Source organism: Xiphophorus maculatus, chromosome 6, assembly GCF_002775205.1.
Source record: "Xiphophorus maculatus strain JP 163 A chromosome 6, X_maculatus-5.0-male, whole genome shotgun sequence".
Taxonomy (NCBI): domain Eukaryota; kingdom Metazoa; phylum Chordata; class Actinopteri; order Cyprinodontiformes; family Poeciliidae; genus Xiphophorus; species Xiphophorus maculatus.
In genome coordinates, this window is record NC_036448.1 from 28,024,896 (window position 1) to 28,041,267 (window position 16,372).

General features: G+C 44.2%; 1 protein-coding gene across 1 annotated transcript in view; it reads right to left on the reverse strand.

Annotated features, from left to right (window-relative positions):
* myo10 (myosin X) overlaps positions 1-16,372 on the reverse strand; it is a 109,682-nt gene that overhangs the window by 67,939 nt on the left and 25,371 nt on the right. The window contains exons 2-3 of the mRNA XM_023335262.1: positions 7,256-7,354; positions 1,299-1,457 (exon numbers count right to left, since the gene is read on the reverse strand). Of these exons, the coding sequence (XP_023191030.1) occupies positions 1,299-1,457; positions 7,256-7,354 (258 nt within the window). The remainder of the gene's footprint in view (positions 1-1,298; positions 1,458-7,255; positions 7,355-16,372) is intronic.

The following is a 16,372-nucleotide window of genomic DNA, read 5'->3' on the forward strand; positions in this document are numbered from 1 at the left end:
ACAGCCCCATTCAGCGTCACTGTCTGTCAGACTGACTGACGGCTCAGACTGACTGACGGGTTCAGACTGACTGACGGCTCAGACTGACTGACGGGTTCAGACTGACTGACGGGTTCAGACTGACTGACGGCTCAGACTGACTGACGGGTTCAGACTGACTGACGGGTTCAGACTGACTGACGGCTCAGACTGACTGACGGCTCAGACTGACTGACGGCTCAGACTGACTGACGGGTTCAGACTGACTGACGGGTTCAGACTGACTGACGGCTCAGACTGACTGACGGCTCAGACTGACTGACGGGTTCAGACTGACTGACGGGTTCAGACTGACTGACGGCTCAGACTGACTGACGGGTTCAGACTGACTGACGGGTTCAGATTGACTGACGGGTTCAGACTGACTGACGGCTCAGACTGACTGACGGGTTCAGACTGACTGACGGCTCAGACTGACTGACAGGTTCAGACTGACTGACAGGTTCAGACTGACTGACGGGTTCAGACTGACTGACGGGTTCAGACTGACTGACGGGTTCAGACTGACTGACAGGCCTCTAGCCACGCCCCCTCTGTTTGCGGCTCATTGGGGCTAATTTTGGTCAACCCAGGGATTCAACCAATCAGGATGGACTTTCCTTGAACTCGAGTGTGTGGGTGTGGTTTGGAGTAGACTGAGAAGGAGCGATGGCGAGCCATATTAGCATAAACGTTATGATCGCTATCCGCGGTTCTGAACTGATTTGAATTTGTGTTGTTTCATCATTAGTGACCTGCAGCCTGATGTTTCTGTTGTTCTCTTGGTTTGTTGTACTTCATGTCAGAATGACAGTTTCTCTCTGTGGTGGTGAAACTTGTAAGCTCTGCTGCTGCAGGCATATCTATGTTGTAAAGTTAAATTATCATGAGGTTTATTATTTGGGTATAAAGAGCCCATTCATTAGCCCCGCCCCCCGGCCTGACGCTGACTTGCTTCGCTAGTGTCTGTGTCTGGTGGGTTTTGGTTAAAACATGTTTGTTTTCATTCAGTTACTCCAGTAAGAGTAAAAATACTTCATTACTTAGGTAAAAGTAAAAAGTACAATGTAGTAGAAATACTTTTTTCCAAAAAGTTACTGAAAAAATGTAATTTAGTAAATGTAGCTGGTTACTACCAAACTCTGGATCCAACATGAACACAAGGAAAAGAGGATATAATAGGTGATCTGGTAAAAGCAGGCAAATCTACAGAGGAATTTATCATTATTGATAGTGATTAGTGAGATCTCTGGGTCTGGTTCTGTCTGAAGTGAACTCACATAGATCTGCCTCTGATGGTATCGCTGGTAGAGGTTGTGCATGATGGCGCCGTCGTGAAGGTCCTCCAGCGTGGCCATGTCCTCCACGCCTCTGACGCTGCTGTGGTGCATGGGCTGCACCTTCTGCCTGGTGAGGGCGTTCTGCTTGTAGGTGTAGACCTGGACCAGAAAACACTGGGATCAGACCCAGACAATGACAGGAACCCTGGACCTCATTCAAACCTTCAACGGTTCACACCAACCAACTGCAGCTCCTGAAAACGTTCATCTTCTGTGTCAGAAGAGTTAAAGTGTGATGTCGAATTCAGAAGATTTACTGTGATGCTAAATTTATTTGTGAAAGGAACATTTGAGTTTCTTAAGGTCTGGAGTTCATTTTGGAAACTGCCACACCTGGCAGTCCAGTAGACTCAGTTACACTGGAGACCAAAATTTTAACGTTTGGTTATTTTTTTAAAAAGCTTAAACTGACAGGCGCCATGATGGACGTCTGAATGAGAGACGGGACTACTGGACAGAACAACTGAAACTGTTTTCCAGAGATATTTTTGTCATTTTATTCATGGTTGTTGTTTGTTCCAGTCGAGCTCATCTGTCTGTGAACGTAACTCGCCTGGTTTGGCTCCTATGCGGCGGGAACAGTTGGAAACAGCTAGCTTAGAAACCGACCCGAACCTCCTCCCTCCTGCCGTAATGATCAAATTACCGACTTTGCCTGAATTCACACCACATGATTTATATCGCTGCCATAAACTTCCTTTTACACCGGAGCAGGATTAAACACGTACACAGAGGAGATGCTAACCAGTTCTTTCCGTACATGCTAGGCTACATGACGGTGCGGCTCTGTCTCCATGGTTACTAATAGTTACACCCGTACCTTCTCCATAATGCGATATTTGATATTTTTGTTATCATACTAACTTATGAAGTACATTAATGTTAGATTTCTTGCCTTGTAAAAAGAGTTCGCCACCAATCAGTCATTATTACTGACATCCATCCATCGCCTCCATCTTTCCTCATTAAGTTAAACAATAACATGACAAGTTTGGTTTGCATCCTCCTCTGTTTCTGCAGCTGAAATTATGCTGTTTCACTTTAAAAAGATCTTTAAAATGATATTAGGTTACAGGTGTCTGTTTTCAGACTAGCTTTAAAGGAGCGTTTTGGTCCGTCATGGCGGAGTGGGCGGGGCTCCGGAGAGCGTGACGTCACGCGCAAAGAGTCAATAACAGACTTCTTCTTCTTCTTCTTTTCTTTTTTTTGTATGGGTTGGCAAACAACCGCATTACCGCCATCAGCTGGAATGGAGTGTGGATCGGGAAGCTACTTATATATTCTCCCCTCCTAAAAAATACAAATAAAATAAAAATAAATAAATAAATAAATAAAACTTATATCCTTTCTATCAGTTTCGTTTTCTTAAGGTAATTTATTAAATAACAAAAATATTAATAACAGACATCTTCTCTGAATTCAAGCTTTGACAGCAGCCAGGACCAGGACTTACTTTTACTTGAATATCACTTTATCTCATCATACATCAGGAAACCGGATCGTCCCTGGATCGGTACCGAATCTGATCTTCTGCTGTCTTTGCTTTTTGTTAAATGTTGGGAGCCAAATATACTAACCGCCACCAGTTAGCATCCTAATGATGCTAACCGCCACCAGTTAGCATCCTAGTGATGAAATGTGTTTGACTAACAGTCAGAAGTCAAAACATTTGTCTACTTCTGTTCACCTGTGAAGTAAAGACCCGGGATGCAGAGAACCTCCTCATTAGCAAACGTTTTGCTGCTCGTCCCGGTGAACCTGCTCACGTCTCCTGTTACGTTTCTGCTTCCACAGCGGTGACATCTGGCAGGCAGCGAGGATACATTTGATCCTGAGCTGCAGAAGACGACTCTGAAGCTAAACGCTGCCAGAAAAAGGCTGATTCTTGTTCAGGTTTAGGAGAAAGTCTGAGTCTTTTCTAAAAGTTTACAGGAAGCAGGAGAAACTATTCACTCACAGATCAGTTATTTTATTATGACTGGACACTGATGTACCTTTTTCAGATCCCGATAAAACTCACTTTTATAGCATATATACAAATTAAGTAATTAAAATGTAAAAAATAAATATATTGAATGCAGTTATTTATTGTTCTGAGGAGAAACTGAATTATCGAGTATTTGCAGGGTAAAGTTTTTATGAAAAACAAAATGGATCTCATTGATCCGGACTGACCAGTCCAGTTTTCATGTTTTAGGCACACTGAAGGAACGATCCGATTTATTTTGAAAGGATCTGGCATGTTGAGAATGTCTGATGATTCAAATATGATGTAGATTTTCTGTAATAAAATAATAAAGTGGAGCTAACACTGTGAAGCGGGGGCCGGCTGTGGCCCCTCTGTGACCAGCTGCGGTCCACCAGTTCAGAGCAGCGACTCCTGAAACAAGCCGGTCTCTGTCTGAGGAGTCAGTCACCTCTGACCCCCGACCCCCCCACGCACACTCACACATTAACAGCAGAGAAGCCCCCCAGCATCCTGTCGGCCTTCGTTTCTCACATTCCTCCCGCTGTGACGCGTCAGCGACAAACGGGTCATCACTGAAGCTCTTCCAGAAGAAAGCGCGGCGTTCTGCGGCCGGCGCTCCGCCATGACTGATCAGGAGATGACGGCAGCAGAAACCCAACAGAAAGCCTCACTGGTCCTGGTTTTCATCAGGTTCATTCACACCAGGGAGAGGCTCTTACAGCAATATTACTGACTTGTTCATGACCTTTTGTTGGTTTACTCAACCAACTAAAGGTCATGAAGTTCAAGGATGTAAGAAAAGTTCAAACGCAGAAATCCCTTCAAACAATCCCAATCCGGAGACATCCCAGAATTAAAGCTCCGTCAGCAGGACCCCAGATTTTCACTTAATTACGTTTCTATATTTAGCTCATTTATCTCTCTGGAGAGTCAACAGAGATCTGCAACTCGACAGAAAACCTGGGGGCCGGGCGCTAAGCCCAGCAGCAGATGCCATAAAGGGTAAATCTCTGGGCCACAAAGTCAGCAGGCAGGAGAGAGCTAACTGCCACCGGTTAGCATCCTAGTGATGCTAACCGCCACCAGTTAGCATCCTAGTGATGCTAACCGCCACCAGTTAGCATCCTAATGATGCTAACCGCCACCAGTTAGCATCCTAGTGATGCTAACCGCCACCAGTTAGCATCCTAATGATGCTAACCGCCACCAGTTAGCATCCTAGTGATGCTAACCGCCACCAGTTAGCATCCTAATGATGTTAACCGCCACCAGTTAGCATCCTGATCATGCTAACTGCTAACGTCATTAGGATTCGCTTTTGGATCCGTCAGGATCAACTGTGTTTTAGATGAGTCCAGGAAGGAATTTACACTTACAGGAAAAACTAAAGAAAATACTTGAAAATGAGCAAAACAGACAATCTGAGTTTCTACACTTGTAGTTTAAAAATGCTGAATATTTTTAGCTCAAAACATTTAAACATCTAAAAGACATGAAACAATGAATGGATTGAAAATACATCAATTAACTACGACTGAAACAATTAATTGGCTTACTCGTGATTAACCGATTACTGAAAAAAATCAACGCCTAATTCAGTAACGAGTTAATTGTTAACTGGCTTATAAAGACTTAAAAAAGGAATTGAATCATTTGTTTATTTTTTGTGCATTTCCAATCTTACAAAAAATAAACTGAATTGGTTAAATGAAAAATTTGCAGAATGTTCCAGTTTTTCTCGATGAATTGATTACGCGTCAGAATCTATAATCGATTATTTGCAGCTCTGTTCTCCAGCCTCTCAGACTTCGTATCCATCGATCCTCTGAGGAAACAGTCATGATGGCGGCTGTCTGAATACTCCAAATGCTTTCTTTATCTCCTTAAATGTTGCAGCAGCTTTACTTTTTATCAAATCTTACAGTAAAATATCCTCATTTTTAGTATTTCTTATTTTCCTCAGATTATTTTTTAATAAATGTATTGAAACTGATAAGATCTGATTGACATTCACTGATATCAGAGGAAGTAGTGTTCTCAGTTTTTATTTTGCTTTTTGAACAAACTTTCATCTCCTGCCTTAAACTCCTTCAGGTGTTTTTTCCTGACAGAACCTGGAGCGGCCGATCGGTCCAGTAACGTTTAACCATCAGCTCATATTTCACGCTAATAATCATCGTGTCAGACGGGCAGAATGACGGGGAAACCGAGCCGTGTCTGTGTGTCAGCGAGGTCGGCAGGTAAGCCTCCAGCTTCTCCTTTCTGTCAGCATCAAAAGCAGCAGCTGCTGTTCGAATCACCATTCATCTGCTGCTGCTTTGTCCTGCAGCAGCCAGAGGAGGAGCCTGTCTGCACAAACCCTGAAACCCGAGGAAGACGAGCTGCGACTCCAACGCCTCTGAAAAAAAAACTGCAGGACAAACGTCACTTATTCACTGCTAATATCCGAGTTTAGATGCACAGACAGAGCGACCAGCTGTGCTGGTTACATCTGAAAAACACCAGAGTCGCTGTTTACTCTGTTAAATCTGCCTCTGGAAAGACAACAAGTTATTTTCTTGTCTGTTTTTCAGGTAAAACTAAAGTTTATCCACCAACATCCAGGCGTTCAGGTCGTCTGGTGATAAAATCCCACAGATTTTGTTTAATGTTTAAAACACGAGTGGAAAAACTTTGATGTTGTGTTTAATTATTTAATTTATTATTTTATCATTTGCTTGTTGATTTCTCTTGTTTGTTTGCATTTAAATAAATTTTTTATTTTATTTGTGAGATTCGGGTTGAAGATGCTGGAAGCTGCAGTTCATCACTTCCTGCTGCTCAGTAAAAACTTCCTGCTCCAGGTTTCATCCCGGCTGATCACATCTAAATATTCACTTTCCTTTATATCCAAAACATAAATGACCGACTCTAAGCGTCCTTCACCTTCCTGTCTGTTTCCACAACACGGATCAGCGCCGTGAGGCAGAACCAGCCGAGCTTCAGCGGCTCTGCAGCTGATCCACGTTACCAAACGGATCCTCTGAAGACTCCGTGCTGCTGAGTCGGGATAAATGTGGGAACGACGTTTTCGTTCAGCTGCGCAGAAAAAGCTGAAGCTTCTTATAAAAACGACCCAACAGAAACGTTTCCAGATTCATTCATGTGGAATCAAATCAGATGAATAAAACGTCTGCAGCAGCAGCTGAGTTCTGCTCAACGTAGATCCAGTTAGAACCCCGGTTCTGTTAGAACCCCGGTTCTGCTTAACGAGCCAAGTCCTAAAGCAGGACGACAGCTGAAAGAGGCAGAACCGGTTAGAGATCTGGACCCAGAACCAGAACCGGTCAGATATCTGGACCCAGAACCAGAACCGGTTAGAGATCTGGACCCAGAACCGGTCAGAGATCTGGACCCAGAACCAGAACCGGTCAGATATCTGGACCCAGAACCAGAACCGGTTAGAGATCTGGACCCAGAACCGGTCAGATATCTGGACCCAGAACCAGAACCGGTCAGAGATCTGGACCCAGAACCAGAACTGGTCAGATATCTGGACCCAGAACCAGAACCATAAAATCTGCCTGTTGATTGTTATGTCCATGTTGGAACATTTGCTTTATTTGTTTTTGTCAGAGTTTATGCACAATTAATACGTTTTATTGTTTTTGCATCACAGAAAGTTGCTTCAATAAAAACAGAAATAAAAACATAAATAAAAACATCAGAGGGATCCAATCCTGACAGAAACGCTTCTTCTCTCTGAGGCTCAAGGTCACTGGGAATGTTTTTTATCTTTGTGCAGATTAACAGATTTCTCCTTGACCCAAAGCTAGACTGATGTTACCGTCAGGGTTTATGACTCCCGTCAGAAAGAGCTGAGACGGGTTACAGACAGGGTCCGGTCCGATCCGGGTCGGACCGGACCGGACCGGCTGAGGTTTCTCACCTGGCCGTAGTCTGTGGCGAAGACGACGACGCCTCCAGAGCAGGAAGACACGCAGCCGGGGAGGAACTGCTCCTCCTCCCGGAGCCACACCCGATCCCCCTGGAAACAGGAAAATTATCACGGTTACTAAAAACCAACCAGTTGCTGCTTTAACTGTGAAGCGTTGAAATCTGGAGCCACCAGGAATCATCTGTGATGTTCCTGAGGTCAGGCGTCCTGAGCCTGAAGCTTATGGGAAGACTGGCAGGATCTGCGGTTGCCATGGCGTTACCATGGCGTTACCAAGGCAACGACCTTCAACCAGGAGGGCATTCCAGGTGAAAGCCAGGGCAGTGTTGGGTTTCGGACCCGATCCGTTCAGGAAAACCTCAGCAGGATTTCATGTTTGGGTCAGAATACCAGCTGATCCTCAGAGTCTGGAGAAACCCGGACGGTTCGGACCGTTTGGGCCGTTTGCTCCTCCGTTCTGCTTCAGACGTGTAAATAAAACCGTCCTGGTCGACAGCTTCGCCTGGCTGCTTTCATTCAGCACAAACCGGCGTTTCCAGTTAAATATTGACGATGGACCCCTGCTGAGCCACATGCTCTGCGGCTCATCAGCGGACGGATAACGCTGATGGGAGAAACACCTGCCGTGCTTCGGAGGAGCCCTCCCGCCTCCCTCCTCTCTCTGAACCTCCAAAACGAAACGACCTTTGACCTGACGGCCCCCAGAGGCTCCTGGTAGGAGGGAGGCCAGCAGATGAATGTAAAGCTCAGGTTTGCAGCGTCAGCAGCAGATCAGAGGGGCCCGGGCCCCCGGAGCCCCCCGGAGCCCCCCGGAGCCCCCTGCTCTCCTCTCTGACTGAACATTAGAAAAAATAATCCGTCGTTGCAGATTTACAGAATTTAAAAAGCTGCTGTACCGACGTTAACATTTCCCTTCAGCTGATCCGGGTTTTCTATCCACAGACATTAAAACCTTTAAGGCGTTTGTATATTTTTACATCCTCATTAAACCTCAACCTGTGGTTTCAACTCAGAGCTGTGCAAAAACAAATATTTGCATAACTCAATAAAATAAAGCAGCGTGGGATTAGGAAGCGCAATCAGATGTTTCCATGGCAACGCACGAATCTGATGAAGTCAGACAGAAAAGAAACACAGCAGGTTCAGGGGCTTGATCATAGGGTGTACTTAGTTTTTTATAGATATTCCCTTTGGCTTCATATTTTTATAATAATAATAATAATAATGTGGATGCAGGAGTGAGAAAAAGGTTTTCCCCTCTGAACTATTTGAACTTCTGCCAGTCAGAAGCTAACGAAGGGAAACGATGAGATGATCTCCTGACTCAAAGCAGACGTTGGTCTTCGTTTGATTCGCTGCTCTGCAGTTTCAACGTCAGACAGGCTGAAGGTGGAAAAGCTGTGAGTTTCTGGTCAGAAGTTCCCGCTGGAGAATCGGTTGGATTTAATCTGAACAGAATCGTCTCTGGATCGACCTGTTAGAGGTCGGAGCAAAGCGCTCACTTTGTTCTGCTCTACATGAAATTCATTTATTTTACACCTGAGCAGTTTAGCAGCAGGTCGTTAGTTTTGGACTGAAGTCAAAGGAGAGAAAGTGAGGAAGTTCTGATCACAGCTGCTGTATGAAACCAGTTTTAAAGTAAAGACTCCACATGGAATCATATTTGAAAAGGAAAACAAAAAGAAAGTCATGATGATGACAAAGGTTGATGGTTGTTTAATGATCCATAAAGGAGCCAAACAAAGGAAGGAGCACAAAACGCGGCCGGCGCTGTTTACCAGCAGAAACATTCCTGATGTGCAGCGGCGCAGGAATCCGCTGCGACCGGAGGGAAGGCCTCAGCGTCCCTCCGCCCCGCAGCAACACGCGCTCTTCACGTTACCCCCGCCGTCTGAGGGCGCGTTGTGCCCCCTCTCCTAATCCACTCAGCCCTCCCTCTCTTCTTCTTCTACACTTTAATCCAGCAGGAGACTCTCTAAACACGACTGTGAGCCAAACGTCTCCCTCCCTCATTCATCAGCGCTGACGGCCTGAACTCACATCAAAGTCCCAGTTTGGAGTTAATGATGGACTAAAGACGGAGAAAAGCCGAGCTGCTCATCCCGTTAATGGATAAAAATCCCAGTTAAGGAGCAGATATCTGCCCAGAGCAGCTGATAAAGAAACCACCAACATTTCTGCTGCAGGGTAAAATCCAGAACAAACTGAAGCCAAACAGACTGAAACGTGACCCGAACGGAGAAACGACTTTTCCCATGATGCTTTTAAACGCTGCCTGCTCAACCAAATGAACATGTTTAGACAGGTTTGTTTGGAAATGTTAAAAATGATTCAATAAATTTAGTGAATGATGTTAGAAATTCATTTACCTGAGAGGCTGATGTAGCTAAAATATGAAGGAGTCTATTTTAAAACAAACATTTTAAAACATACAGCCAAATGTTATAATATACTAAATTACTTCTAAAATATCAGAAATGTACAAGATCTCTGATAGTTTGAATCTTCTACTTCCTGTTTATTATAACCGAACGCAGCATCAACATCTGATGAAAATACTCATAACCCGGTCCGTTTGCTCCAGACCAGTAGATGGAAACATCCGAAGTCAGATTTTCTATTTTGCAACAATTTAAAAGTTTGCATGACAATTTGATGAAGACGTAGCTGCAAACATCCATCCTGGTTCCGCTGATCCATTCAGACTGGATCACACTGGATCCATTTAGACTGGTTCCGGTGTGAACACTCAGAACCAGCGGAGGTCGGTTCGGTTCTGAACGTCTTCATGCTGTTGGCAGAGCAGTGAACTCGGTCGGTCTGCTTTCTGTCTGAAGCAGGCAGGCTGGACGCCAACATAGAAATAAAATATCAATAAATCTGTCGGAAATGGAAATAAATCTAAACAAAGATTCAGTTTAATGCACCTTTTATAAAGAAAATAAACCAAGAAACTTTGTAGAGATCAGCTAAAATGTTGAGCTCATTGTTTGACAGCGACATGAAACTGGAGCCTTAATGGAGGAAATGTCAACACCAGCATAAGCAGTCACTTTAAACAGACTGGGAGCTGTGGACCCGGACCCAGCTGCTGCAGCACAGCGGAGCTCAGAGAGCCGGCCTGCAGCAGAAAACGCCTCAGGCTGCAGCAGAAAACGCCTCAGGCTGCAACAGAAAACGCCTCGGGCTGCAGCAGAAAACGCCTCAGGCTGCAGCAGAAAACGCCTCAGGCTGCAGCAGAAAACGCCTCAGGCTGCAGCAGAAAACGCCTCAGGCTGCAGCAGAAAACGCCTCAGGCTGCAGCAGAAAACGCCTCAGGCTGCAACAGAAAACGACTCAGGCTGCAGCAGAAAACGACTCAGGCTGCAGCAGAAAACGCCTCAGGCTGCAACAGAAAACGACTCAGGCTGCAACAGAAAACGCCTCGGGCTGCAGCAGAAAACGCCTCAGGCTGCAACAGAAAACGACTCAGGCTGCAGCAGAAAACGACTCAGGCTGCAACAGAAAACGCCTCGGGCTGCAGCAGAAAACGCCTCAGGCTGCAGCAGAAAACGCCTCGGGGCTGGAGGGAAGAAACACGGCGTCATCAGGAACAGCAGGTCACTGGACGGTTCTGTTCTTCTCCATCCCGACACCAAAACACCAACCGACACCGCCGCCCCGCGGGCCGAGGCGACGACCCGCCGCCCTGCAGAACCTCCACATGTGTGGCTGAACGCTCAGGGCGCTGAGGGGGGCGGCGGGGGCGTTCGTACGCCATCGGGGTCGGGAATGAGCAGCTGTCCGGTCTGAGATTCCACTTCCTCTCCTGCAACAGACTGAGTCTTGTGCTCGGCCACAGGCGTCCTTTCTGTCGCAGAAACACTGGACGGTTTTTTCTTTTCTCTGAGCGCTGAAGCTGCACATCGCCATGGCGACTCGTTCTCTGACTCCTGGTTCTGGATCGACCCTCGGCTCGGAAGGTCACTGCTAAAACCAGCCTGACAGGTTGAGGGGTCCAGCTGTTTCCCAGTTACAATCAGAGCCCAGAGTTCCTGCCGCTGACCTTTGACCTTGTCTGAACCGGCTCTGATGGAGAACAGGAACGTCTTTAACAGCTGCGGTCCAAAAACACCCGGCTGAAGGGACAGAACCACAGACTCAACATTTACTGAGCTAAAATAATAAACATGGAAATAAAACTTTTAGTTCTTAAAAGAAAAAGAAGCAAAACTGTGAAAACTTCCTGAAACTTTTATTCCTTTATTCTCCGTTTTTCTTTTGTTGTTTTTCAATCATTCTCAGTTTAATTTAATGCATTTTAAAATGTTTTATAAATAAACTGGCACTTTATTATAAACATTAGCTCAACTAATGTTTATGATTGGAGCTAACTGTTAGCATAACACCTTAGTTAGCGCTGCACACCACTTTATAAAATCCTTCTTTACTCTGATACCCATAAATAAAACCCAGCAGGGGGAATGGGAGGAGTTCAGTCATGAGAAAACTATTTTTGGTAAATGTTGTATTATGTTTCACTCAGTCTGACTGAACGGATCCACAACGTCATAAATATATGCAGAAATAAACTAGCAACCAAACTGATGATGCTAAACATGGCAGCTAAATGCTGTGGGATGTTTTTGTCCAGTGAGATTCAGGAGACGAGTTTAGATGTGACTGAAGTGCTGCTTGACTTTAGAGTGGGACAAAGAGGCAGCAGGACACACACACACACACACACACACACACACACACACACACACACACACACACACACACACACACACACACACACACACACACTGTGATGTTTATCAGGAGTGTGTGAGGCTGCAGGTTGTTTCCTCTGAGTTGGAAAACTCTTCACCAACAATCATCAGAGAAAATCTAACTATATTCAGCCGACCTCTGACCTGCTCAGGAGAACTGAATGGGTGTAATAATCTGACTCCTCAGGGCATGAAAGTTCAGTCAGTGATTCAGCAGCTGCTATTAAACTGTCCATCCATTCAGTCAACACACACCCCAGTCTGAACATGAAGCTGTGGTTTGACTTCAGAGCCGTTTTGTTTTTTTCATCATTTTCCTCTCAGGTGACGACAAACGAAACGTTTAAAGGCAAACAGGCGTTTCCAGCAGATTCGGCGTTTTCTGCAGCTTTTCTTTGTGAAGCGAATCGTTCCGCCTGCAGCGTTTTTCTCTGCGTGTCAGCTTTGTTTTGTTTTCTGCAGATAAGAGCCGGATCAATCATCAGGTCACATTAATTATTAACTGCTACGTTTTACAGCCGAGGTTAAAAGTGAGCAACGGTCTCTCCTCACCTGCTCTCCTTCTGCATCCTTTGAATTTGCCTCGTCAGAAGGAAACAGATGAAACGTTTCAAATATAACTGCTAAATAATTTTTAAAATTATTCATTTTTATCAGAGGACATTAAATTCTTTCAATCATAAATTAAACCTTCAAGAGATTTTGAAGCAAACAGAATTTTCCCAGATTTTGCAAAAGAAACGAAAAATTATCTTTAAAATCTCTGAAAATACTAAAATTATCCTCCACATGATGAAACCGCAGGCTGGGAACCAGCAGTAGGGAAGTCCGTGACCCGCCACCTGACTGCCGCACCGACCAATCACTGAGCAACGGCCTTGGAGGGAGCCAATCAGAAGGAGTTATTTGGATTTGAAAGTCTGGAAATGTTTCACAGTGTAAGCAAATAAAGATTTTAACTGGATTAAAGTGAAGCAGGAAGCAAACTCATGATGTGATCAGATGTTCCCGTGGGAATGAAGCATAACGGCACCCAGATGTGTGAAAGCATAAAAACATAAAGCATAAAATCGTTTTACATGCAGAAAACAATCCGACAGACAGTATTTATATCTGGATTATACAAACCGAAGGTTGCTTTGAGTCAGCCAACACAATGAGTTCAAACCACAAGTACAAGATACAAAATGATGTTTTTTTCTCACTGAAGTAAGTAATAAAAATCACCTTTAGACATTTTCTCTGTCATTATTCTGGCATTTAGAAAATAGAATATTTCTGTTAATCCTAACTGACCTAAAACAGGAACATTTATTCTGATTTATCTGGAAAAAATGCATATTTAATATGGTGTAGCTGTATGCTTCTGGTTTTAACTGTCCTAATATCAAACATTTCTCCGGTTGGTTCCAGAAGCTGAAATAATTTTGATGTTTGAAAACGTCATGAAAGGCAGGAAGGAATTAACAGAATAAAAGATAAAAATTCCCAAAGGATAAAACTCAATTTTCCGCTTTATTAGCAGGAAAATGTTGACTTGGTCTGTCAAAATAAGAGCTGCATTTCTCCAGCTCCTCCTCATTGAGTTTAATGGATCCAAATCAAGCCGTTCAGAATCAGAGTCATGTTGGCTGTCAGGAACATTTCTGCTTCATCCGAAACGCATGAGGAGGATTTATAACTGCAGCTTCCTGAAGGAGAGGAAACGGAGCGAAACACTTTGGATCCGTCTGTGAGAAACACTAAAACAAAAACTCCGGATGAGAAACACGACCGTTAGCTTGTAGGTGATTAAGTGAAACCGTGTGTGTGGCATCGGCTCCGTCCAGCTTCTCCTCAGACATTTCTTCCTTAATCCACCAGAACTTGTTTTATTAAAACACGCAGAGACCGCTGCTGACGCAGAAACTAACGCTGATCCCAGATCAACAAGTGTTTAGAGATGTTTTATGAAAAAGCTTTTTGCTTGGAAGCAGACATTAGAGTCATAAAACTTGTAAATCCTCCGTTGGCGTTCCCAAAGCAGGTTGTGTTTACAGGGATGAGAGCGGCATTGTATGGAGGGAGCGGCAGGGAAAGATCCGCAACGATGGGAAAGAAAGCGGCCGCGCACACATGACCCGGATCAACACCAGAACCGGCCAATCAGCCGCTGACTGAACTGCTTTTAAAACCAGAATTATTAGTTTTTTACAGGCTGCAATAATCTGACTGCAGTCCACGTATGAAGCCGTTTAACGAGGCCTTTATGGACGAACTGCACACATGTAGCTGCTTACATGTTTGGGTCAATTTAGTTCCTGCTGACTGCAAACTTTAGCAGCGTTATCTTTATGAGGAAGCACAGCAGCAAGCCCTCACCATTAACACTGTAAAACCGGGGGAAACGTGTGATTAAGCAGTTTACATTTACAATGAATAAACCAGAGATTATAAAGAATGAAAAGGATTTCTGTAAAGGAGCTAATGGTGATAATTGGGGCTTTTGAAGCTCTTTACTAAGGCAGCAGCAAATAGAACAAGTAGGAATGACGTGAAGAAGGATAACTTACAGATTAAAACCAAAATGGATAATCTGGATTTACACTACATGCTGCTCCGCTCAGAGGGAAATGCAAGATTTCACAAAACAGTCATAAAATAACGCACTTCTCAACTTCCAAAATGTATCTTTCTTCATCTGTCGCTCTAAAGCTGTGATTAGAGAGAGAAAATATGACAAGGTAGAAAAAAATCCACATTTTATTTGCATTATGTCATAAATGATCGATTTTGACAGGAATAAATATAAATAAACCAGTAAATGTATTAAAATAGAATTTTGAGAAAATGTAGCCTTGTTTTTGGTACTTGAGTTACCGCCCCGCTTTGTGTTACCGCCCTGAGCCACCGCCCTGCGACAGTATAACCAGTTTACTACCAGTCTGCTTTCACCTCCATAGGAAAACATGCAAACTGGGATTTGAACCCAGGACCTTTTTAACCTTTTCCACCATGCAGCTCGTGTTAAACCAGGATCTGCTCTGACTCTGGGGTCTGAATGCCAGGTGTTAGCACCACAGCGCCCCCTGTGTAATCAGCTGAACATGCCGGTTTCAGATGGACCGTGTAAACACATGTTCTGTGTCGATTGTCCAAAATGTTCCGGGTGAAACGTTACACACCGTTCTCGTTTTAACGGCCAATGAGACAGAAACTGACGGAAACTTTCCACAGGATTCTTTGTTTCACATTAAAGGGCTGAACTGAGGAGAAATCCGGCAAGTACAAACAGCTTCCCCTGAAAACGTCGTTTGGACCTAAACAAAAGGTAATTCTTCCAGAAACCCCATCCAGACGTTTCCAGCTGCAGCGACCACAGGATCTACTTTTAAACAACCCTTTCACTTATTTGCCTCCGCGCCTTATTCTGCCGCAGATTAACGTCATCGTGAGCTCAGATGCTCTGCGGTTGGAACACATTTAGAGGCCGGACTGGACTTGGAGACGATGTGTGGCTGGAGTCGCTCTGCAGAGTTCAAACCAGGAGAGTTCGTTTTGTTCTCAGCTGATTTCTCAGCGGCAGAACAAGCAGAGGCTCGAGTTACAGGACGTTTCTGTAGAGAAACTGAGGAATCAGATCCCGGCACACACCGGTGCAGAAAAATAAAATCATTCTCAGTCCAAAGGAATCATTTATCTAAGCTCAGTCAGGAATCTTTCCATCATATTTCTTGAATTTTTCTTAATCCAAGCCCAGTTTTCTGCAGACTGGGCTGAACCACAGCGAACCAAATTCACACAGTTTCAGTCCTAAAACTTCTTCACTTTGTGGCAACAGAAGCAGAAAAAAGTTTGTAAATCAAGAAGTTTAGGGAGCAGAAATGACATCATTTCTGTCTAATATTCAATCCTGCTAAAGCAAAGACAAACATGCAACTCTAAAGTCAAAACCAGATCTGTTAATGATTTTAAACAGATTTTTGAAAAATAAAGAAACGTTTCCCAACGAACGTCTGTCAGGATTTTATAGGAAATTAAAAACACAACTGAACGTGAGTTCACTGAACTGACATCCAGATTACGATCCATGACATTTCCTCTGGGCTGTGAGATTTGTGATTTTATCAGGTTGACATGGAGAAAGTGTTGAATCTGTTCCTGCTGCAGTCAGAGAGCAGAGAACAAGCTGGTCAAAAGCTTCAAACTTTAAACCTGCAAGAAACATGAAATATTCTGGGTATTTATGAGAAAAACGTTTTGAAAAATCCTCCCAACTTCAGACGCACCAATCAGGTTCTCACTCTCCACTCCTAACTTCCTGACCTGCTGGTTCACGATGAATCCAAACTCACTGCACAGATTTACTTTAATT